This window comes from Diabrotica undecimpunctata, chromosome 1 (assembly GCF_040954645.1).
Source record: "Diabrotica undecimpunctata isolate CICGRU chromosome 1, icDiaUnde3, whole genome shotgun sequence".
Lineage (NCBI taxonomy): Eukaryota > Metazoa > Arthropoda > Insecta > Coleoptera > Chrysomelidae > Diabrotica > Diabrotica undecimpunctata.
Window position 1 is genome coordinate 205,288,206 of NC_092803.1, and position 22,841 is coordinate 205,311,046.

At 32.3% G+C, this 22,841-nt stretch overlaps 1 protein-coding gene across 2 annotated transcripts; it reads left to right on the forward strand.

The window, feature by feature from the left end:
- Positions 1-696: 696 nt before the first annotated feature.
- LOC140432893 (probable phosphorylase b kinase regulatory subunit beta) lies at positions 697-22,397 on the forward strand. 2 transcript variants are annotated; one of them, XM_072521051.1, is made up of 18 exons: positions 697-810; positions 874-917; positions 997-1,100; positions 1,191-1,326; positions 1,386-1,668; positions 1,751-2,032; positions 2,087-2,259; positions 2,349-2,512; positions 2,569-2,813; positions 8,679-8,693; positions 12,250-12,554; positions 14,396-14,625; positions 14,718-14,863; positions 14,978-15,253; positions 15,789-16,126; positions 17,856-18,048; positions 20,906-21,061; positions 22,028-22,397. In XM_072521051.1, the coding sequence occupies exons 2-18, from the start codon at positions 898-900 to the stop codon at positions 22,184-22,186; spliced, it is 3,225 nt and encodes a 1,074-aa protein (XP_072377152.1). In that variant the 5' UTR covers positions 697-810; positions 874-897; the 3' UTR covers positions 22,187-22,397. The 2 variants fall into 2 exon arrangements, with proteins under 2 accessions (XP_072377152.1, XP_072377153.1); XM_072521052.1 differs by lacking the exon at positions 8,679-8,693 and having other exon boundaries at positions 715-917.
- Positions 22,398-22,841: the final 444 nt, after the last annotated feature.

The following is a 22,841-nucleotide window of genomic DNA, read 5'->3' on the forward strand; positions in this document are numbered from 1 at the left end:
TGGAACATGCTTACCTCTCGGATCTATTTTGGAAAATGAGGCTGACGTAGAGTTTTCTTTCGTATATCTCAAAGTCATTTGTGAAATATCCGAGGTTTTCAATAAAAATTGTTGGCACACCTCGTGTTCCACATCATTCCACCTAATTATATACTTGTACGAACATTGTCTTCTGCTTCTTCCAGCCTCTTGTTTTCGACGTTTTATTATCTTTTATGCCCCTAAGCAAAAGTAAAAACCATAAATAATTACCGAAAAAATTATTTTGTGGTACTTACGTTCTGATTCTGCGGCTATACACAGTGCACTAATAGATCGTAACGCACTTCGCTGTATCGTAAGTAGCAATTTTTGTACCACGTGACTTGCACCTTACGATGTTTTAGTGACCATGCGATGTTTTCACAACTACAAAATAGATTTGTTCACATTTTTATGTGACTTACGTTACAGCAAATTCGGTTTTTTATCCAAGACTATGCTATTATACCTTACGATAATTTTGCTGGGAGGTGCCTGGCGGCTTGATAGATACGATTCTTCAATAAAACTGTTTTCCCTAATTTTGTCACTTACGATGTTATGGCAAAAAGGTATCGATATGCTATCAAAATCAATACTTAACCACAGAACACAACTATTTTCCAACTGAGGTTAGACAACTATCTTCAGAGTACATTTGTCAAATTCTGACAACTAACCTTTAAAGTGACATTAACATCCTCGTTTAGGGTAGCCTTGTATTTAAGGGATATGTAGTTATATTTTGGTTCTAAAGGTCGAATAAGAACATTCTTTAAATAGTAAAACGTAAATAGACAATTTATTTTAAATGAATACTATTTAATTAAGTAATTGAAAACTATATTTCAGGAATATTATCTTAAGGATCTAAATATGGGTCTTCGAGAGAAACAGTAAGCTTGAAAATAAATTGTGATACCATAATACCTTTTGACAATAAAAGTAAATATAATGAAATATCTGTATTTTTAGATTGAAACGACAAAATAGTACTGAAGATATCAATTTATATCAATTTCTCAAAGTCTCAAACTATGAAGATACTGTACGTCAATTGGATATTTACTATGGCATGGGTTTGTAGATCAGAATATTTTGATTGTAGTTTGTATTGCAATATTTATTGTTTTATGTACTGTATTGTTTAAACCTATATATCGTTTTAGTAAAACGCCAATTGCTGAGGTTTCAAAGCCCAATTACAGGACTCTTTCCTGTGTTTTCATCCGATGCAGAAGTAGGAAGTGTTCGAGACAGTATATATTGTGCAGCAGCTGTCTGGGGATTGTATCAAGCTTACAGGTAATATCTTTACTAAATTTTTAGCCCTTTTAGGTGTTATTTTCTCTTTTTATTTTTAGACGCATTGATGATGATAGAGGAAAATCATATGAACTTGGACAATCTACAGTGAAATGTATGAGGGGGATTTTGGAGTGTTGGGTGAAGCAGGCGAGAAAAATAGAACTGTTCAAGAAGAACCAATGTAGTGCTCATGCCTTGCATGTCAAATTTCATTTGACCACTGGGAATGAAGTGTTTGGTGATAATGAGTACAACCACCTTCAGATAGATGTTATTTCTCTATATTTGCTCTTTCTAGTGCAGATGATTACATCAGGCTTGCAAATAATATATACACAGGTGACTGAAAATATCTTCAAACTTTTTTAAAGATTTTTTTTAAGAGATACACAAATGAATGGGAATATAATTTTTGTTTTAGGATGAAGTGGCCTTTGTCCAAAACTTGGTTTACTATGTAGAGAGAGCTTACAGAACACCAGATTTTGGTATGTGGGAAAGAGGAAGCAAGTACAATGATGGAACGCCAGAGATTCATGCCAGTTCCATTGGTCTAGCCAAATCAGCACTGGAAGCTATAAACGGTTGTAATTTATTTGGTGAAAAGGGTGCCTCCTGGAGTGTTGTTTATGTTGACATTGATGCTCATAATAGAAACAGAAGCATTTTTGAGACATTGTTGCCAAGAGAGTCATGCTCAAAGGTAATTATTTTCCTCTAATATTTGTGTTTATGAATTTAATTGTACTGATTTAAGGATGTGGATGCTTCTCTTCTTCCAACAATATCTTTTCCAGCCTTCTCAACTCACGAAGAAATGTTGTATCAGGAAACCAAGAAAAATGTTGTTAAAAGTTTAAAAGGACAATATGGATTTAAAAGATATATTAGAGATGGATTTAGGACTGAAGTTGAAAACCTTAATAACAGGTAAGCATAGTAGTTGTAATACAAATGATAATTGGAGCTCTATTTTAATGAGAAAATCTATACAAAAGTTTTTGTCAAATTTGTTGCAGGTATTATGAAAAAGGAGAAATAAAGAACTTTGAAAATATAGAATGTGAATGGCCATTATTTTACATCTTCATGATCATAGATGGGGTATTTAAAACTCTTCCTGACCAAATACAAGAGTATCAAGATTTACTGAAAGAAAGAATTATGCTCGACCATCATGGAGGTATTATATACCATATAAAAGTTTTGCTGTTATCAATCTATTTTAAATTGTTAAAGATCCTGTAATCCCGAAATACTATTATGTATCCAAGGAAAACATTGAATTAGAAAGAGCTATGCCAAATTCAACAGTTAGAAGAGCTCACACAGATGGTGGCTTATTCCTTTGGAACCAGTCCATGTTCATTCTGTCCCAACTGTTAACTGGTGGATTGTTGCATATCAATGAGTTGGATCCAATCCGAAGGTATTTACCTTCATATAATCGCCCTAAAAAGGGTGGACGATATTCAGCTTTTCAGGTAAGAGCTTTTTTTATAATATTTAGGGAGAATATTTTAGAGAATACAGTTAATTGAAAATTCAAGTAAAATGTTTCAAAATATTTTTATAAAGAACTCATTTGGCATGTTTAATAATTTATTGGTGTTATAACATAGAAATAATTATATTGTATATTAAGTACTTAACATATTTTTTGTCTAAAATTAATATGAGATGCGTTTGTTATAATACAAATAACTTATAGCCCAGTCTGGTTATACAAAAATCATCGATTTAGCGGCAAAATGTTTCGCAGATATCTGAAGCTTTGAAGACATAGGTGGGGGTTACTAGATGACGAATAGATAAAAAGATACTCCTAGTTTTACCTTGCGTTTTTTTTAAACAATAATTTATGGTCAGAATTTGATTTTTTATCTATAAGTTTTTTCCCTTATAATTTAAATAAACAATATTTATCCCATTTTTTTATATCAAGAATATCTTTATTTTCCTGTTTTTTTAATTAAAATTGATAAATAATTTACAGAGATATTTGCAAAAAAGCAGTTCTTTTGCACTAATTTATAAATTTAATTAATTTTTTTATTAACAAAATAAAATGTTATTAATACATTTCAACATTGAGGAATTACCGTTCTTTAAATTTGTGCCAAATTTCCCCCCGATCGGTCAAACAGTTTAAAAGTTATTCAATTTGTTTATCCCTAAGACTAATTATTTATATCATTGAACTTGCCCTATGAATGATGCTAGACACATTTAACAAATTTCATAGGATTCTTTAAGACTCATACTATCTCAGAAGTTAAATAAATATTGAGTTTTCATCGAAATTATTTACAAAATAAACGTTTGAAAAAGGGGTATGTTTTTTACTTATAAACAATTGTAATAACTTCTACATTTTTTTAAGCTACAGACTTGTACGTACAACCATTAGATAGCTGGTAAAAAAACTCACATTAAACAAAAAAAATAAACCTTCTATAAATAATAGGAACGAAGTTAGCGACAATTTTTTTCTTAATTATATCTCTATAGTTTATAAACATTAAGAAGTAAAATTTGCACAAATTTTGAATGAAAATCTAAACTTTATATTGAATTTTATAGCTATAAAATTCATCCAATTTTTCGAAACTTAAAACCTTTCGAAACGAAGTTACTTTCGAAAGATCGACATAGGAAAGTGGAGGCAAAACTGTTTTAGCTCCTCGCTGCAAAATTTAATATTATGGTTACGGATTTATCATTCAAAAGGTTCAACAGTTCTGTAGGAATTTCATCAGGTCCATTTGCTTTTCCATTTTTAGCGTTTCTTATTGCGTATTCTACTTCTTCTTTCAATATGTCTGGCCCAGTTGCATTGATTATCTGAGTTAAGTTGTTTCTATCGTCTTCAAATAATTCATTCAGGTATTCTGTCCATCTTTTTATTTTATTCTCTAGAGCTACAATAAGATTTCCATCTTTGTCTTTAAGTTTACCTATTTGGCATTTCTTTATGCTTCCTGTTATCTCTTTTACTTGTTTGTGCATATTGAACGCATCGTACTTTTTCTCATAGGTTTCCATTTCTTCACATTGTTCTTTAATCCACTCCTCTTTGGCTTCTTTTATTCTCTTTTTTATGTGTTTATTTATTTCTTTGTATTTGTCTGGGTAATTCTTCATCTTTCTTCTTTGTTCTATCAAGTCTAGTATATCTTGTGTCATCCACCCCTTATTCTTTGTTGTTGTTTTTGTAAGATATTTCTTTCCTGCTGTTTGTATAGCTGTATTTATGTACTTTAATTTTTGGTTAACGTTGTTTGTATCGTTAATTTGTTGCTGCACTGAACGGAGGTTTTCATTTATTTCTTCTCCTGTTTCTTGTCGTATATTTTTGTTTCTGTGTTTATTTAAATCTAGTGCCTTTCTGTGTGGTCTAATCTTTTTTGGTCTTGTCTCTGTCACAGTAACTACCGGGTTATGATCTGAGCCTATATCAGCTCCTGGGTACGTTTTAGTACATTTAACAGCATTATGATACCTTCTTGCTATCATAATGTAGTCTATTTGATTTCTCACTATTTTTTCTTTGGTATGTTGTGGAGATGTCCATGTATATAACCGTCGAGGAGGTAATTTGAAAAAGGTATTTGTTATTACGAAGTCTTCACTTTGGCAAAATTGAATCAATCGATCTCCTCTGTCATTTCTGTTTCCAAGCCCATATTTTCCTACTTGTTCTCCTACCTTACCTTGACCCACCTTGGCATTAAGATCGCCCATTAATATGTTAATGTATGGAAAGATTGACTTAATAAGTGAAGACAAACAACCTGCAACAAAAAGGTTCAGACCTGACAGTGAAGTCGAATAAATGAACCAAATTTTAACTTTTAAACCAATGTATGTAGAAGATAAAGTGTGTACAAACCAATGTATGTAAGAGAAAATAAAAAAAGTAAAGTTCAATAAACATTGCAAAATTTAATAAGGCAAGTGATAAAAAAATCGACTTATTTTATCAAAGCAGTAAGGCAGATTAGATTAATATTGTATATCATATTTGTAAGAAAAATAGAATAAAAATCAATATTGTTAATTATAAAAATACAAACAATTATAATTAATATAAGGAATATAATAATATAATGTGTAAAAAATTACCTGAAATTTAATTTATAGAATATGTAAGTATTATTACATCATTGATATAAAATGAAAAAACATATGTTGATTTTCCGGGATTTTCCGAGATTTATGGGGGGTGAAAATTATGTCATCATTATTAATACTGCGACAGACTATTCGAGCAAATTAAAAAAAAGTAAGTATTTAGAGTGAATTTTAAATGGACTCAATTTTTCCGAGTTTTCCCATATTTTCCGGCCAGTGAAAACTATGTAGTTATTCATATTTCGACGAGCTACCCCAGAATAAAAAAAAGAGGCTTGCAGCTGCAAAGGAAGCCGAGATAATGTAAATTTTTCCTACGTGTTGCAATTTGAATTTCCGATGCCGAAAAAAAAACGGAGCTGAAAAAGATATCCTCTCCACTTTCCTATGTCGATCTTTCGAAAGTACCGTCGTTTCGAAAAATTAGATAAATTTTATAGCTATAAGTTTCAATATAAAGTTTAGATTTTCATTCAAAATTTGTGCACATTTTACTTCTTAATGTTTATAAACAATGGAGATATGATTTTTTTTAAAATAGTCACTAACTTCGTTCCTATTGGTCATAAAAGGTTTTTTATTTTTTAATGTGAGCTTTTTTACCAGCTATCCTATGGTTGTACGTACAAGTCTGTAGATTGAAAAATATAGAAGTTATTACAATTGTTTATAAGTAAAAAACATACCCCTTTTTCAAACGTTTATTTTGTAAATAATTTCGATGAAAACTCAATATGCATTTAACTTCTGAGATAGTCTAAGTCTTAAACAATCCTATGAAATTTGCTGAATGTGTCTAGCATCATGCATAGGGCAAGCTCAATAGTTTAAATAATTAGCCTCAGGGATAAACAAATTAAATAACTTATAAAATATTTGACTGATCGGGGGGAAATTTCGCACAAATCTAAAAGATGGTAATTCCTTGATGTTGAAATTTATTAATACCATTTTATTTTGTTAATATAAAAATTAATAAAATTTATAAATTAGTGCAAAAAAACTGCTTTTTTGCAAATATCTCTGTAAATTATTTATCAATTTTAATTAAAAAAAACGGGAAAATAAAGATATTCTTGACATAAAAAAATGACATAAATATTGTTTATTTAAAATATAAGGGAAAAAATTTATAGACAAAAAATAAAATTGTGACCATAAATTATTGCTTTAAAAAAACGCAAGGTAAAACTAGGAGTATCTTTTCATCTATTCATCATCTAGTATCCCCCACCTATGTCTTAAAAGCTTCAGATATCTGCGAAACATTTTTCCACCTTTTTTTTTAACCAGACTGGGCTATTATGACAATGACTTAGAAGTAGGTTTTAAAATATCAATAAGGTTAAAAAAAATAAGAAAAAATTTATAATTTATACTGGCCATGAGAGCAAGCAGGATTTCATACAGAATATGAAACAAACGACTATTTGCAATGTTTGAAACTCATGTTGTAGAAACCTCTGGCAAATAATCAAGATGTACTACTAATTTTTGCAGATTTCCAGAAGGCATTTGACATTGTGGAGCTTGAACCAATACTGAAGGCATTAAGCATTTTTGTAAAAGGGACCACAGATACTCCAAACTTACTTATAACATATACAAACACAATCTAAGACTCCAGACAGAAAGTAAAAAAGTAAATATCGGAAAGGTGTCCAACAAGGTGCTACCAAAACTAGAATATGCTTTTAACACACTTGATTGTGATAATGTAAGAATAAACATTAATAGAGAGAGATTGAATGATTTATTCTATGCTGATGATGTTGTTCACACTTTGATTAAAGCTACAACATGTTTAAATAACTTCAAGCACATCTGAAAGATTGAAGTTGGAAATTAACTTCAATAAAATCAAAATAATGACAAATTTGGTATATATTGAATGCCTAAGAGTCAAAAATACAGATATTTTATCTCTAAAACATGTCAAGAAGCCTATATTCAATAGTACACATATAGTACTACCATATTTCTAGAAGAGATTCATTAACCCTTTCAGCCCTGAATTTTTTTTTCAAATTTAAAATTTTCTTTAATTGGACACCTAAATAATACTGAAAATATTTTTTATAAAATTTTTGACCCCCCATTTTTCATTTTACAAATTGGTGGCAATTGCCACCAAGAGGTTATGAAGGCATAAATAAACATAAAATTATATATATTTTATTACAGAAAAAGCATGTTTTATTACAGTTATCTTCTATGATAACTTTTGAAAAAATTTCTGTCTTTCAACAAGCACAGAAAGACGTTACACATTTCACACATCGAGCGTGATCTTCCGCTGCATCCTTGAAAACCGCAACGCTGTTCGTGACCTTTTGTAGGAATTGGACACTGAGAAATTTCATTTTATCTCACTTCGCTGACAGGTTGTTGCTGTTTCATATGTTTGGAAGATTCATCTTTTACAAACGTAAAAGGGGAATCTCTAGGAGAACTTCCAGGTGACTCATTTAAAGCACGCTTCTGCAACATAAAATGTGAATTCCAATAAATCTATTTTCTTATTTTTAGGTTTATTTTGATTGTCACGACGATACTCCAACCATGATTTGCACACAGCCACATTGAAATAGTGAAATATTACCTGTAGAGTCTACTTCTCACTTCTAGATATTGTACTCCTCTTTTGTCATGTCTACTAACACATTCAGTCTGGTTTTCCTCTCGAGAGTTCTAGATACCAATATCTTCTACACATAAAGCTTCTTCTTTCAGCCATATATGGTCCAAATATATGCAAATATATTATGTTGCTTCAATTGATGATAACTTATAGGAAACTAAATTTAATAGAGATTTATGCACCAACTGAGGATACAGAGGAAAAGGGAATATGGTGAATATCTTGGCTAAGTGAAACATCTAAGAGTATAGTACAGGTGCACCTCAAAATAACTCTTAAGAGCAGTTGCTCAAAGTTAGAGTGCTCATGATGATTGCCAACCACCTTAACAAATATGACACTTAAAGGAGAGGGTTGATGCCTGAACAAATTAGTCAGAAGCTTCTGATAGAAGATTCTGACTATTTGAAACCTGTTAATTGCTACATTATATAGATATTAACATAACAAGGCACTTGTTTTTGTATAAAAAAGTTTTTGTACATATGCGCTAATATTTTTGTTATTTTTTTATTCGCTAATGCTTGAATTTTTCATATTAATTATAAATATTTTTCCATGCTCTCCCGAACAGGCAAAACAAACATTTGTAAGTAATTTGAACATAACATCGCTTTATAATTTGTTATTGTAATCAAAGCATGTTTCACCATTTGAACCAAACTATTTTTTACTTATCTAACTCATAGAAATATACAAAGACAAACAAATTGGCCAATTATAACTGAAAAAGATAATTTATATAGTAAAAAAATAGTTTTGGTCCAAGAACAATTTATTTTAATTGAAAATAAAGTAATATTAGTATGAAGTCTAATTTGGGTCACAACTTTAACTGATAAGACACAGCTGACACCTTGAAGCACCACCAAGTAGCAAGTGTGACTATTTTACGCCCACTCGTTTATTGTTGGTTTCCGTTACTGTGTTTATGAATTTCTTTGTTTAATGTTTTAATGACTTCGTAAGTGTTAGACTTAGATTATGTAGTGATATTGTGATTTTAAACGACTATTTGGTCTTCTAACATAAAAATGTTCACAAAACCGTTTTGTTAGATCATAAATTGAAATTCCGTGCCATACCAGAGAAGTTGATGATCTCAGAAGGCAGTGGATTCGCCATTTTGCATGATCATTTGTCAATGAGAGCGTTCAAAGTGGGTGCTCGCAGTTGAACAAAAACAACAATTTGGTAACGATTCAGATCGATGTTTGCAACTGTTTCAGCATCACAAACAGAAGTTTTTGCGTTGATAAATGATCACGGATGAAACATGAATCCACTACTTCACTCCAAAATCGCCACAGAAGATAGCTGTAATAAAAAGTTGACCAAAGTGACCAAAATACGCCATGATCAATTGTCAAAATTTTGGTTTTCGTATTTTGGAACGGACAAGGTATTTTGTTTAATGATTACTTTGAGAATGGAAGAATCATCAGTATCGAGTATTATATAGCGTTGTTGAATATATTAAAAAGGGCATCGAATTGTTAGAATTTGCACACTACACTTGAACAAAACTATATTGAAGAAAAAATCTAAATGAATTAGATTACTGGATCAGCGAAGAGTTTTTTAAAATGTGGACGATCCGTGTGATGAGAACTTTTCCACTCAGTCTGTACGGCGTGGAGTAGTGGCGGCCTTAGACTTACAGGCTCAGTAGCGATAACTCTTGAAGAACAGTCCTGAAATATTGAAACTTGGGTACCCCTTTGCCAATTCTATTTGGTGTCAATAAGTCAAAGATCACCAAAGTTACAGATAACTCCGGATATAAAGGACGCAAAGCCTTGAAACTTGGTTTAGAATGTCAATATACGAAGAACTCACAAAATGTTTAAACATTTTGGATCTTAAACTACATAATTCGCAAAAATACACGTTCAATATCGCTGGCTATGTTTAAATCGCGCTATTCAAAATTTTACAAGTGTTTTATCGTCTTTATTTTGTATTAAACTGGCGATATTTTAATTGTTTACGTTCCCCGTTAGAGTGAATTTCTTTGTAAACTTGACTTTATACAGAAACAAAAGTTGTGTCGCCCAATTTAGACGTATAGGTACATATAGAGCATGCGCAAGAAATAGTTATTGTTGTAGATAGATGGAATGATCCCTTATATTAGATATATGCATCCTTACATTAACTGACTGTCTGAAAGTTCGAAAAAATCCGTCTTACTTTTAAAACCATCTTTTAGGCAAATATATTTGAAAAATTGTATTGTGTAGACGGATCAGAAAACTTTCTAGACGTCCTTTATACGTATATTTTCATTCATTTACTGCGTAATCCTGATTTTAATTTCACGATCACCCCATTAGAAAAAATGTAAATTGTATTGTGAATACGCAAACATAATGCTCAGAAATGATTCTGTATATTGCGAGAGTGTCAAGGACGAAATAATTTAAGACCACGGTAAACTCATAAAAACATTAGAACATTTTTTGTGATATCGACGCTTTGTTCGTCATGGCAACAAAACTTATTTAAGATTTTTGTTTACTTATACCTCATTTCTTAATGTTTGATAGCACTAAAGCTTATGTCTTCAATTTTGGGCAGTTATCCTTGATAATGAATACCATTTCATTAGTAACCAATATTTTGATCCGCTTTTAGCAAGTTTTTTAGTTGTCGTATATTTCCCGATGACGTGGCATCCATATTCCTGTTATGTTCCGCTAATCTATCAAGTTCTCAGAATTCTCACACTATCCCAGAGACTATCTTAAGGCTCCTGAAAGACCTCATAACCACTTTTTTGTGTATATATCGAATCGTTTAAGATTTTTTCGTTTCAAAATAGGTAATGGCTCATAAATGTACAGCGGGTTCCTAAAAAACTGATACGACTCTTAAAGAGTATTTTGTAGAAAATTGAGCAGTATATTTTGAAGGATAAATACTTATTATTTACATACTGTCACTGCCACTGACAAATTTTAAAAGTTGTCAGATAACTTATTCTGTTCAACCTCAAAAAATGGCTCCACATGCAAACAAATAACTAAAAGCACGAATTGTAACGAAATTAGAAGATGGTTCGTCAATATCTGCCGTAGCGAACCATTTTAACGTAAGCAGAACTCTCGAAACTCTCGAAAGAAAGCAAGGTTCTGGAAGACCAAAAATATCTACCGCTCATGAAGATCGTACGCTTTTGGAGAGATTAGAAAGTGGCTCTAGAATAACAACATTGAAACCTTACCATGGCCCAGCTACAGTCCAGATTTAAACCCAATCGAGAATGTTTGGGGGGTTATTATAAAACGGTTGTATCGGCGTAATTTTATACCTCAAAATGCTAAAGTGCTGTGGCACGGTATACAACAGGTTTGGGAAGAGCTGTCTGAAGAAGACAATTTCATAGTTTCTTTCACGCAGATGGACCGAAGACTACAAGCTGTTATCAATGCTGATGGAGATATTACAAAATATTAATTTTATTTTTACATACCTAAATTTAGTATATGGTCTTCCAGACCCTCGCTTTATTCCTTAATAATAATAAATTTAATAACAACAACCCTATTTTATGTAAAAACTATCATTTATATACTCTTTATAAAATGCAGGAATTCAAAATAATATCAAAATTAGAATAATTACAATTTATGATCTCACATTATGTAATCAATTGTTTGTTTGTTTATTTTATTATTTGTCTATCATAATAAATATAATATAATGTCATATCAATCAAATACACTGCTCAAAATGATCAAATCTTACTAAGAGTCATATCAGTTTTTGTTAGGAACCAACTGTACCTTGTACTTGCAATTGTGAACTGTACACACTTGTAATTTACTATATGATGTATCTGATTATCAATTTTGAGGTTTAAGCGCGCTTCAAGATAATTCAGGTAAACAAACCAAAAATCCTGAAGTAGATCATTTCTCTCAATCCTGTTTACCGTACTATAAAAGACGTTCTATATAATTCGAGTGAGGACGTATCACCAGTGTTCGATGCCGCATGATTCACGCCGAAATTACAGGTCAACCAACTTAGCTGGTAACCGCACAGATCCAACAATCAATTATATAAATCATTATAGAATCATTTCTGAGTATAACGACATCTCACTAAGTATATCTTATTCACTTTCGAATATTTACTAGGGAACCGCGACCGATCTAGTCGTACAAATCGTGCTCATCGCCGAATCCATGAGACTGCAAGCCATGATGGCCACCTACGGCATTCAGACTCAAACCCCTCACGAAGTAGAACCCGTACAAATTTGGTCTTCCACTCAACTAGTAAAAGTGTACGAGAATTTGGGCGTCAACTACAAACTAGGACTGAAAGGCCGACCTGTAAGACCTGTCGGAAGTTTGGGCACCAGTAAGGTCTATAGAATTGCCGGAGCGACGGTTTTGTGTTATCCCATCATATTTGAGGTGTCTGATTTTTATCTCTATCGGTAAGTAGGAGAAGATTCGTATGAAGTTGTTGCAACTCTTATATTTTGGAGAAAACAAATGTTCTCGAATAATACTATAACTATAGATTTTTTGGATCGGTCAAGAACTTTTTAATCATACCTGGTTAACTTCAAAATTGTCTGTGTTAATATCGGTACGTAAGACATTAAAAAACCGAAAATTGTAATTATGTATTGTTGTGGTATTCAAAATTGAAGAGTAAAAATATTAAATGTACGATGAAATCAATATTTCAGAGATTATAGAAAGTAAAAATACTCCGAACTACCTGGAATTAACCAAAGGTAATCTTAGTCATAAATAATCTTTTGTATAAATATAACAAGTGGATAGTGCGGGTACAATGTATAGAAGTTAACGATGGTTTTTTCCCATAAGCCATAAAGTGTTCCGTAATCCGGATTTGCGCCATGAACAGGACAATAAAAATAATTAATAAGTAAACGGTTTTTCGGAATCTGTAAATACCCAGTAGAAATTAAGTGACCTTGTAGAAATAATATGAATTAGGAAAGTTTGTAGGTATTTCTGATTTTATGTGGGGAGTGGTATGCAAATTTCTGATTGGCCGAGAATTTGGAAAGTGGTGAGATGGGTGTGTATAATGAGAGGTTGGATGGATGGATAGATGAGATGATAGAGGTAGTTAGTTCCAGTTTCTTAAAGTGAATGGTAGGTTTTCGAGCTGGTCTCCAGGGGTAGTAAGTGATAAAGAATAAGTTGTGAGTTGGTGAAGTAAGTGTGTCCGACGGTAGTTGATCTGGTACAAATTTGTAAGTAAACTTTTCCTACTTGTATTCTACGTATCGCTGTTTATTTCGGAACGAGAGATTAAGTTTGGCGAGAGGAAAAGAGGCTGGCATCATTGGAAAGGTACGTGCATTCGAAGGAGAGCATTGAAGACACTAAATTGCAATATCTTGTTTAATATTGCCAATTACATAGGAGGCTGCTCAGAACTGATAGTTAATTTTGCATAGAACGAGGAATTGGACAACTCAAGGCAGAAGAAGTGTTTCATTTGGAGAAACATTCATAATATATTCAATTTGAGAATTTTGGGTAAAAAAATATTATATCATATTAGTAACGTGTGAATAAGTTGTCGATAGTCGAAGGAGATCAAATTTGTTCTGAGAGGGCATACGGAGCTGTGGAGAGAAGTGGATAATTCATACAAATTTTTCTTGGTACAACCGATATACCAAAATTGCATTAGAAAGGACACTGAATATTACTTGATTTGTTTATGTAGAATAATAAGCTGGATTTTAGATTGTAATTGTATTATATTAGCCATGTATTATTGAAGGTTCGTACGTACGTAGAACGAATTTTGTTTGGTAAACATTGTATGCTAATAATTTTTGGATGTATTTTAATCAGTTTATTTTATTACATTATTTTCATATCATATTATGTTGTTTTATTCCGTTATTCTTTGGACCTAACCCATCAGCTGTAAAGTATAGATATTGAAGCACGAGTAAAACCTGAGACAACAAAATTGAAAGGTGTGATATAAATCATAAATCAAAAATTTAAATAATGTTTTATATATATTTTTTGTAAAGTTTTAAAATTAAAATTCTTGATATCACATTAGTATACTTGGTTGCTAACTAAACGACAAAATAGGCAGAAAGTCTGGAGTTTTGTGTTAAAGTAACCTAAAAAATGCTATCAAATGAGGAAACGCATGCACAGGAGATAAAATAAACTAAAAGTAGTCCATGGGCATAACTCAAACACATGTTAATCACACGATAATAAATTGGGACGGTACGGGGATGATCTAAAACTTTTCACTTGATTTCAGGGATATGGCGTTGCTGATCGACGACATAAAAACGGAGCTCCAGTTCGTAGGGAAATATTGGCGACTCTCAGGCAGACCTACGGTTTGTTTACTTATAAGAGAAGAACATATGAGAGATCCACAGTTTAAAGAAATGTTAGACTTGTTGGCTATGCTGAAGAAGGGATATTGTGATAGCGTTAAAGTGAGAATTGGGCGGCTACAGAATCTCATTTCAAGTTCTTGTGTTGGTACGTTTTCTAGATTATATTGTTAATTTTTTTAATTACAGACTTCGTTCATATAGTCCACGATACATTTTTAATGGGAAATATTGTTTTAGAACATTTGGATTTTATGAATAACTTAGAGACTGAAGATGATTATTTTTTGAATTTTAAACAGTTAGAACATGACTACATTGGCTACCAGAGTTTAACTGACGTGCCTAGAGTATTAGATTTTCAAGACGAAGCTAAAGATTACACGGTAAGGTTTTCGAACCACATAACCTAACTTAACCTAAAAAATTATCTTTTATATTTTATGTAGGGATACTTAATTATCGTAATGTAGTCAGTGCATTAATTTATTGTTTTTTAGAGTTACTCAAACAAAGGAACCAACGAAATAATAGAAATGCTAAGATCGTTGGAAAGTATTTCAGCCAAGTGTCAACTGTTCGGTATTTTATTAAAAAGGGAAGGTCGTCAGTTTCGCGTACATCATAACACCGTAGAAGAACACCTTCACAACTTGTACCATCAAGCGGGATGCCTCAGACATTGGGCTGCCGTCAGATATACCAGTAGTTTGCTTAATCACAACGTTGATTCGATCAGTCCGTTCATCACTGCTGTGTTGGTACATGGAAAACAGGTACGTGGAAATAGCAAAACTCTTTAAAATGGTTTTATGTTCAATTTTTCTTAAATGTATACAATTCTATATCTTTGGGTAAAATTTAGAGCGGATTATTTTAATAAAGGTGTCAATAAAATAACATAAGACAGTTGCCTAAACGGAGCACCCCTAAACCAAACGCACACCCAAGTGAAAAAGCGGACAATTTAGTCAGCCAAATTCCAGTCCGAGTAGTTGCGATGAAGTTGACTGATTCAATTATCTACTTTTTACTTTCGTCCTTAACAAATTTTCCTATCTGCTCGGGTGAGAAGCCTTTTGTACAACTTTGACTCATTGTCACACCCTAATGGCTCAACGCATTTCTTTGGAAGTACTCTCGTTCTGGTTTTCCGTGGTCTCTTGGGAACCATGGCCTCGATCTTACCCGCAGCTAGCTCTACCGAAGAGAAGGTTCTCTCTGTTCTGTACCATCACCAATATAGCGAGGTCATTCGCAAATGTTATAGGGATGTTTACCACTCTCTTCAAACCTGTTTTGTTTTTCCAGTTAACAGTAGGAGTCATAGGCCAAAAAGAAACCGTTTTCGACAAACCCATGACGCCAGCAGAAATCCAATCCGTCGTATACAACACCATCCAACCGTACGACGTAATCCAAGCCGTTTTGCAGCAAGAGATCATTCTGTATTGCGGTCGCTTAATATCCACCAATCCCGAATTGTTTAAAGGTATATTGAAGATAAGGATCGGTTGGGTATTGGAGGCGATCAAACACTATCTGAAAATCTTCGGTCATCAGAAGAGGATCGAAGACCACAGTCCCTACGAAGTAAGGCAGCTGTTGTATAAAGTTTTATCCATCAAGGAATGGGGCAGTAAAGAACAGTAAGTTGTTTGTTTGATTATAAAATTATGTTACAGGTTTTATCCCCCAATTACATAGTTTTTTACATATAGTATATTAAGATGTGGCTGCTTTTCACCCATTCGTGTTCTTGTGTTAGTAACAAGTTTACTATTAATGTTAACTGTTCTTTACAGTCAAAAAATGTCTCTTTTTGATTATAATTCAGATTCTTTTGCTTTCTTCAGATTGTTTTCAATTCCTTCATCGTTTATTCTATACCGTCAGAATTCATTCAAAGAAGTGAATGAGTACCAAGTCACGTGGGCTGAATTTATAGCTTCCAAATGGAAAGAGTGAATAATTTATATTGGCAACGTCAATAGTCAACACACTTTTATTCCGTCAACTGAAGAAGTAACTAAGAAGAGTCCAATAGGAAGAATAAGCGGAGGACGATCTCGAAAATTGTTTAGAGATGAAGTAAAGAAGACACTGGAAGAGAGAAAGCTGCAAGATAGAGACTGGCAGAAAAGAAAGAGCTGGTGAGAAGAAATACAGTGAAAACTGTGGAAATCCCTAGTAGAGGGATAAAAGAGATTGCTCCCTGAGTATTTTACCTGTGCTTCTGATGAAAGTTAAATATTCCATAACAATAAAAATAGCAAGTGAAGATTATCCACTACAAGTGAGTCTGTTCAGTTATCTAAGGTGTTATACAAGTTTAGATAAAAATAGAGACATTAATCTTAAAAGTGACAGGTTTCAGTGTATGCGCGAAACTACAGTACATTTAATGACAAGACAAGAAACTTTGACTTATCTTAGAGATTTCTCAGACGAAGAATCGTCAGGAAGAACTGAAAAGAAACTATCCGTCCACCTGGCAATTATTATAATAAAATATACCAGTATACGCTTGTAGCGACCTCTACACAAAGAATAAAGTGAGACGTCTTTTTACTTCATGTTTCTTCTTATAGAGGTTTTCTACGAGCGTATACTGGTACATTATTAGATATTTTTAGATTATTAAGACATTAAGATTATTAGATATTACGGTCGGTTCATCCTACACAGTATCTTGAATTCCTGGATGGTTACCAGCCGCCGCTCGAGAAGGGAAACGAAGACTCTTCGGTTCCATCTTATTATTTGAAAAATTGATATACTTCGGATTGTCACTAACCTGAGGTTTACCGGGGGCTCTGTTGTCAACGGCGTGCTACTGGCAATATATTTTTGCCACTACTGGCAATATATCGAGATATTTTTTCGAATTGCTGATATATGGCGTTTTAATCGAAAAAAAAAACGATTTATCCTTATACCACCCTCTGGGGGTGAAGCGGGAGCATTTTTTACTGCAGATTCGGATTGTGTATAAAAGTAAACATGTGTTATCTGTATACACGTTTATTTTGGTTTGTCAATGATTATTATATTTCTCGGGATATTAGACCGTTTCCATAATTTTCCTAGATATATTTTTGCATAAGAAATCTGCAATAAAAAAGGGGTTTCTATTTAAGTTGTCACCAGCCCCAGATGAGAGGTCTTGTTTGGTGTTATTCGATAGATTTTAGAAAATGTTGAACACGTTTTTTTCAGTTTTTTTTCCGATGTAATTTCGCGAAATAATATATTTGTTAAAGCTTTGTTAAACTAACACTCGCATATTTATTTGTGCTTTCCTGCGGATAGATATGAGTTGTAAGTAGTTTACATCTAATATCGATATCCGTATGCATAACGAAAGATCTGTTATAGGTTAACTTCACGACAGAAACGCCAACTAGAAGGATGTTTGTGCAGAGTTCCCTCTTCGTTCTACAATCAAGTATGGGACGTCATGACCAGGACTCCAGAAGGAATAAGAGTTGCCGGCAATCTCATTCCACAACAACCAACGTTGTCGAATATGACAAGATCGGAATTGACGTTTTCTCTTTTGGTCGAAGAGGTACGTAAAATTCAAATTTAAATAATTGATGAATTCGACCGTTACTTGATGGAAATTCATTTTATGTAACAATAAAACACTGAAAACTTTGTTTTCAAAACTTCCACAAAATTTATTTTAAATTCTTATCACTACAGCTGTTTGAGAAAGTCGCTAAGTCTTAGCGACAACAATCATAGGTCATCCGAAATTAATTCAATAAGACAAACACTCTTACAAAACGGCTACCACAAAACCCAAATCAATGAGAGCATTCAAAAACATCTAAACCCCATTCCATCCAAAAAAGAAACCTTGCCGCCTGATCAACCCAAAATCTTTCTACCTTTTATTAAAGGTGTCACTGATAAAATCAGTAGAACTCTTCTTCCTCTAAATATCAAAACCATCTTCACTACTCACTCCAAGTTATCCAATCTCGTCAGATCCGTAAAAGACCAAATCCCTAATGAAGACCATGGTGTCTACGAGATACCCTGTTCCAGTTGCCCACGTACATACATCGGACAGACAAACCGACGAATCCATAACCGTATTTACGAACATTCTATATCTGTCAAACATTCCGATACTACTTCAGCCCTAGCCCAACATCATATTCAAACAGGCCACAAAATAGATTTCGAAAAAGCAAAAAACCATCGCCCTCATCCGCTCCTTAAAATCGAGAATCATTCGTGAAGCTATCGAAATCGAAAAACGGCCTAACAGCTTGAACACGCGCGATGACCACGTCAGCGCATACCGTTCCCGCGCATACAGCGAGTATAAAAGCAGCGACACAGGGTAAGACCGGTTGTCACTCGACACTGAGGAGTAGGCAGATTGAGACCTCAGTGCCGAGAGACAGTTCTTGCAATATAGAACACGATACTGGTACGTCTCGAGTGAGGGGAGTAGGCAGATTGATAACCCGAACTCGAACCGAACCGTATCACTCTTGATAATGGCTCCAAAATGGGTGCCGAAACGTCGAGTAATAAATTCTCAACGCGGTTCTTCCCGAGAACTAAGTAATTTTCATTCACCTGACCGCGGAAATTTATCCGAACATATATATATATATATATATATATATATATATATATATATATATATATATATATATATATATATATATATATATATATATATATATATATATTGTTATGATGTATTGTTTGTTTGAATGATGAGCAATGAGTATTTTTAATAATATAGGGTTTTTATCGCGGTTCTCAAAGAATTAGTTTGTAAGTACTTTTTTAAATTATCTTTATTATAACTATTATGAAACACACATATATATCTAACCTAGCCAATATAAATTTAAAATAAACTATCTTTAAATTGATGTTCTTATAAAACTAATTAAATTCTATAGACAATGTTAAATTTAAACAAACTATCTTCAAAATTGAAATTGTTATAACACTAACTAAATTATATTAACAAAATTTTGTACCTTTCTTTCACTGAATGCCTAAATGACCTGTTTTCCACTATATATATTCTAATCACCACTGAAAGTCTTCGTACTTCGGTTATCCTTGTTTTTGTGAAATTTCTTTTTCCAATTATCAGCTTCTACCAATTTAAGATATATTTTTCTTCACCAGCATTTATATACCACCAAGCAAACCAGCAAACACCATTTATATTTATTCTTCTTTTCAATATACCAATATCCAATTATTATAAGTTGATTTATACTAATCTCCAATCATAATATAATTTTAATTCCTTCCAATGTCCATCCAATATTCTTCTAATATACTTTTATAATCTTCAATAATTATTTGTGTATAATTATAAATGTGCATTAAATATATGCATAATTTTTAATCTTCATTTAACTCACTATATTAAACAATTGGACTATCTCCAACTAACTTTAATATTTCTTATTAAACTGCTTGACTGACTTACTAAAACTGTGAACAATTGACTTCACTAATTAATTGTGTCTATCTTCTACTAACTTTCATAATAAACTGGCCTGACTTCTGACTAAAAACTTCCATCTTGAATCCAAATCACGGGTATTTATATCTTTTTGGATATTCTAGAACCATCTGGTAAGAGATCATGTTCCAATTTCGTTCTATTTCTTCGATATGGATGTTCTCGAAAAAATATCTGTTCCATCCACCGACATAATCATTATTCCAGAATGTTCGACCGTAAACAATGGTCACACTCTGCACTCTGGAGAATTCGTTAATGTTCCATTGATAATTTTGTTGACATTTAGGCTTTTCAGATCAGAATAAACATTCAAATTAGTAACTAACACTCTAATTTAATAAAATACACATTTCAAACAATATATTATTATAACCCCACTTTATATTCGTATTATGATTAATTTCTATCTGTCAATTTTCTGTATAGTTGGTTGCCTAGTCACATGGCTCACTTAAATATATCTACCACATTATAATTACTAAAATACAACTTTTTACAACTATTATATGCTAATTTCTTAAAAATACCCTCACATAAATATATTTTTTTTAAATTCTCTAGTATATAACTTCTTAAAATAATCAAATACTTTTTTATATCTAATATTATGTAGTATATAACTTATAAATTATTTTCTATAAACCCCAATCGTCACAATATATATATATATATATATATATATATATATATATATATATATATATATATATATATATTTCATTCCATTTATTTTTTAAATTACTATTTTTAAATATTTTTTTAATAGTTCTCCTAATTAGATATAAAAGTATGTAAAAATGTGAGTTTGTGAACTACGTTATGAGCGTAGTGATCCTGCAGTGGAATCTTATACTATTAGTACACAGTCTCTGCGCTAATTACGCTTTTATTATTTTTTATGTGTTTGCAGATGCTCAACCATGTCCAACAACCCGATTATAGACAGCTTATAGTCGAACTGTTGGCGATCGTTTCCACGATATTAGGACGAAATCCCGAATTGACATTTACCAAACCGTTGGATCTGGAACAGTTGATTAAAGATGCTGCTCATATGTTCGCCAAAGTAAGTAAAAGGGGCGTCAAATTTAATTTTATAACGGTTTCGAAATAAGTAGTTCGCCTAACAATAAGTATTTTTGGTAATTTTCGTCGTCGGAATTAAAATATTTCGACGGTCTTTGCAAATAAATGATGAATCTGTTTTTCTAATTTTCTCTGAATCGGAAATAAAAAGTAGCAGTTTCGGAATTTCCTCTTCTGAATCCAAAATCACTCTTTCTATATGTTGCAGTTTTTGTTATGACAAATAAAATGGTTTATTATAAACACGTTTGTACCACAGAATAAATAACAATCAGAATGCCCACTCTCAAATGCCGCCTTTGAAGTTTGTCAGAACGCGATCGCCATATTTTAAACGGAAACATAGACTCGAATTGAGAAATTTGTGACAAGCTATGACGGAACTGTAATTCAAATTTTTAGAGATTAATAATTTAGTACATTTCTTCAACTAGAAGTACGAATAAAATAGTGGATATTATGTCTATAGTTGCCGTAAATAAATTAAACCTGGTTAATTTTTCTATGCACACAAGATAAAACGTCACTGAACAGCACTGGTTCCGACTAAAACATGGCTGATTCCGTCTGCATGAGATGCGCGTACTAATTTTTTCAAGCAGAGTGGGCATTCTGATTGTTTATAATTCTGTTTTTTTACTATTCACGATGATCTTAAAATTCTGACATTGTAGCAAAGAATATAGACGCTTAGCGTCTTAGCTAAGCGTCTATCTTCTTTGATTGTAGGTCCGAATTCACCCTTAGAGTTATGCAACTCTAAATACAAAAAACAAAACTATTGGAATTTAAAAACTGTTAGGCAACTAATACTACACTCATCGTCGAAACGATGAAAAGTACAAAATTAAATAATCATTTTTTTAAATTACTATTTCAATCCAATAAACCAACAACTACTCTCTGTATAATCATAAGGTATTCCCCTAATTATAATTTTGTTTAGGATCACGATAGGCCCGAAGAAAACGTGGAGAATTTATTGGAGATTCCTTATGTTAGATCTACGGGATATCTAGCTAGGGCTGTGGTCAATACTGTGCTTAAAGGCGGTCAAATTTCGCAAGATTTAGAAAATGATCCAGAACCGTGCAAATTATCTTAATGTTTCATATTTAGAATACTTAGTTTTGGATCTTTTAATAATATATCGTAAATATTAAATCGACTAGGTGTTTTTCTACAGCAATAACTATGTTTTTGTTTGGTATTTTCATAAAATTGTGGAATACAATACTTTGTTAATAGATAAGATTAAAAATGTGCCATGTTGGTTATTGTTTGTATTATATAAAAATAAATAATTATTGTTGACATTGCGTTTTTTATTGCAACTCAAGTGAATCCATTATCGATACGCCCTGTATATTATTCTGCTCTATCTATTTATAAAATCTATGAAGTCTTGGAATATTTAAGCGCTTTTCGATATAATTCGCACATCGAAAGTAACAAGTATTATCTGTTATGCAGATGGCAACTCAGAGGAACTTAGCGCTCTTCAGTATGGATATAATTATAAAGTACTATTTTTAGAGATTGGCCTACTGAACAGGGCATTTTTTAAGTTTTAGATAATCCATATAAATTATCCGAATTCATAGTGGAACATCATGTACAGATGTATTATTCGTTACGAAGCAAATTACTGAGAAATCACTAGAGTATAATAGACCAGTGTTACTGTGTCTGATTGACCCAAAGAAAACGTTTGACAGAGTAAGACTCAAATATGTAATCCATCTTCTGTATAATAGAAG

Coding starts and splice junctions, on each gene's coding strand:
- LOC140432893 (XM_072521051.1), top strand. CDS start 898: ATGGGTCTTCGAGAGAAACA. Junction 16,127..17,855: donor GAATGGGGCAGTAAAGAACA/GTAAGTTGTTTG, acceptor GATCTGTTATAG/GTTAACTTCACGACAGAAAC. Junction 18,049..20,905: donor TTTCTCTTTTGGTCGAAGAG/GTACGTAAAATT, acceptor ATGTGTTTGCAG/ATGCTCAACCATGTCCAACA.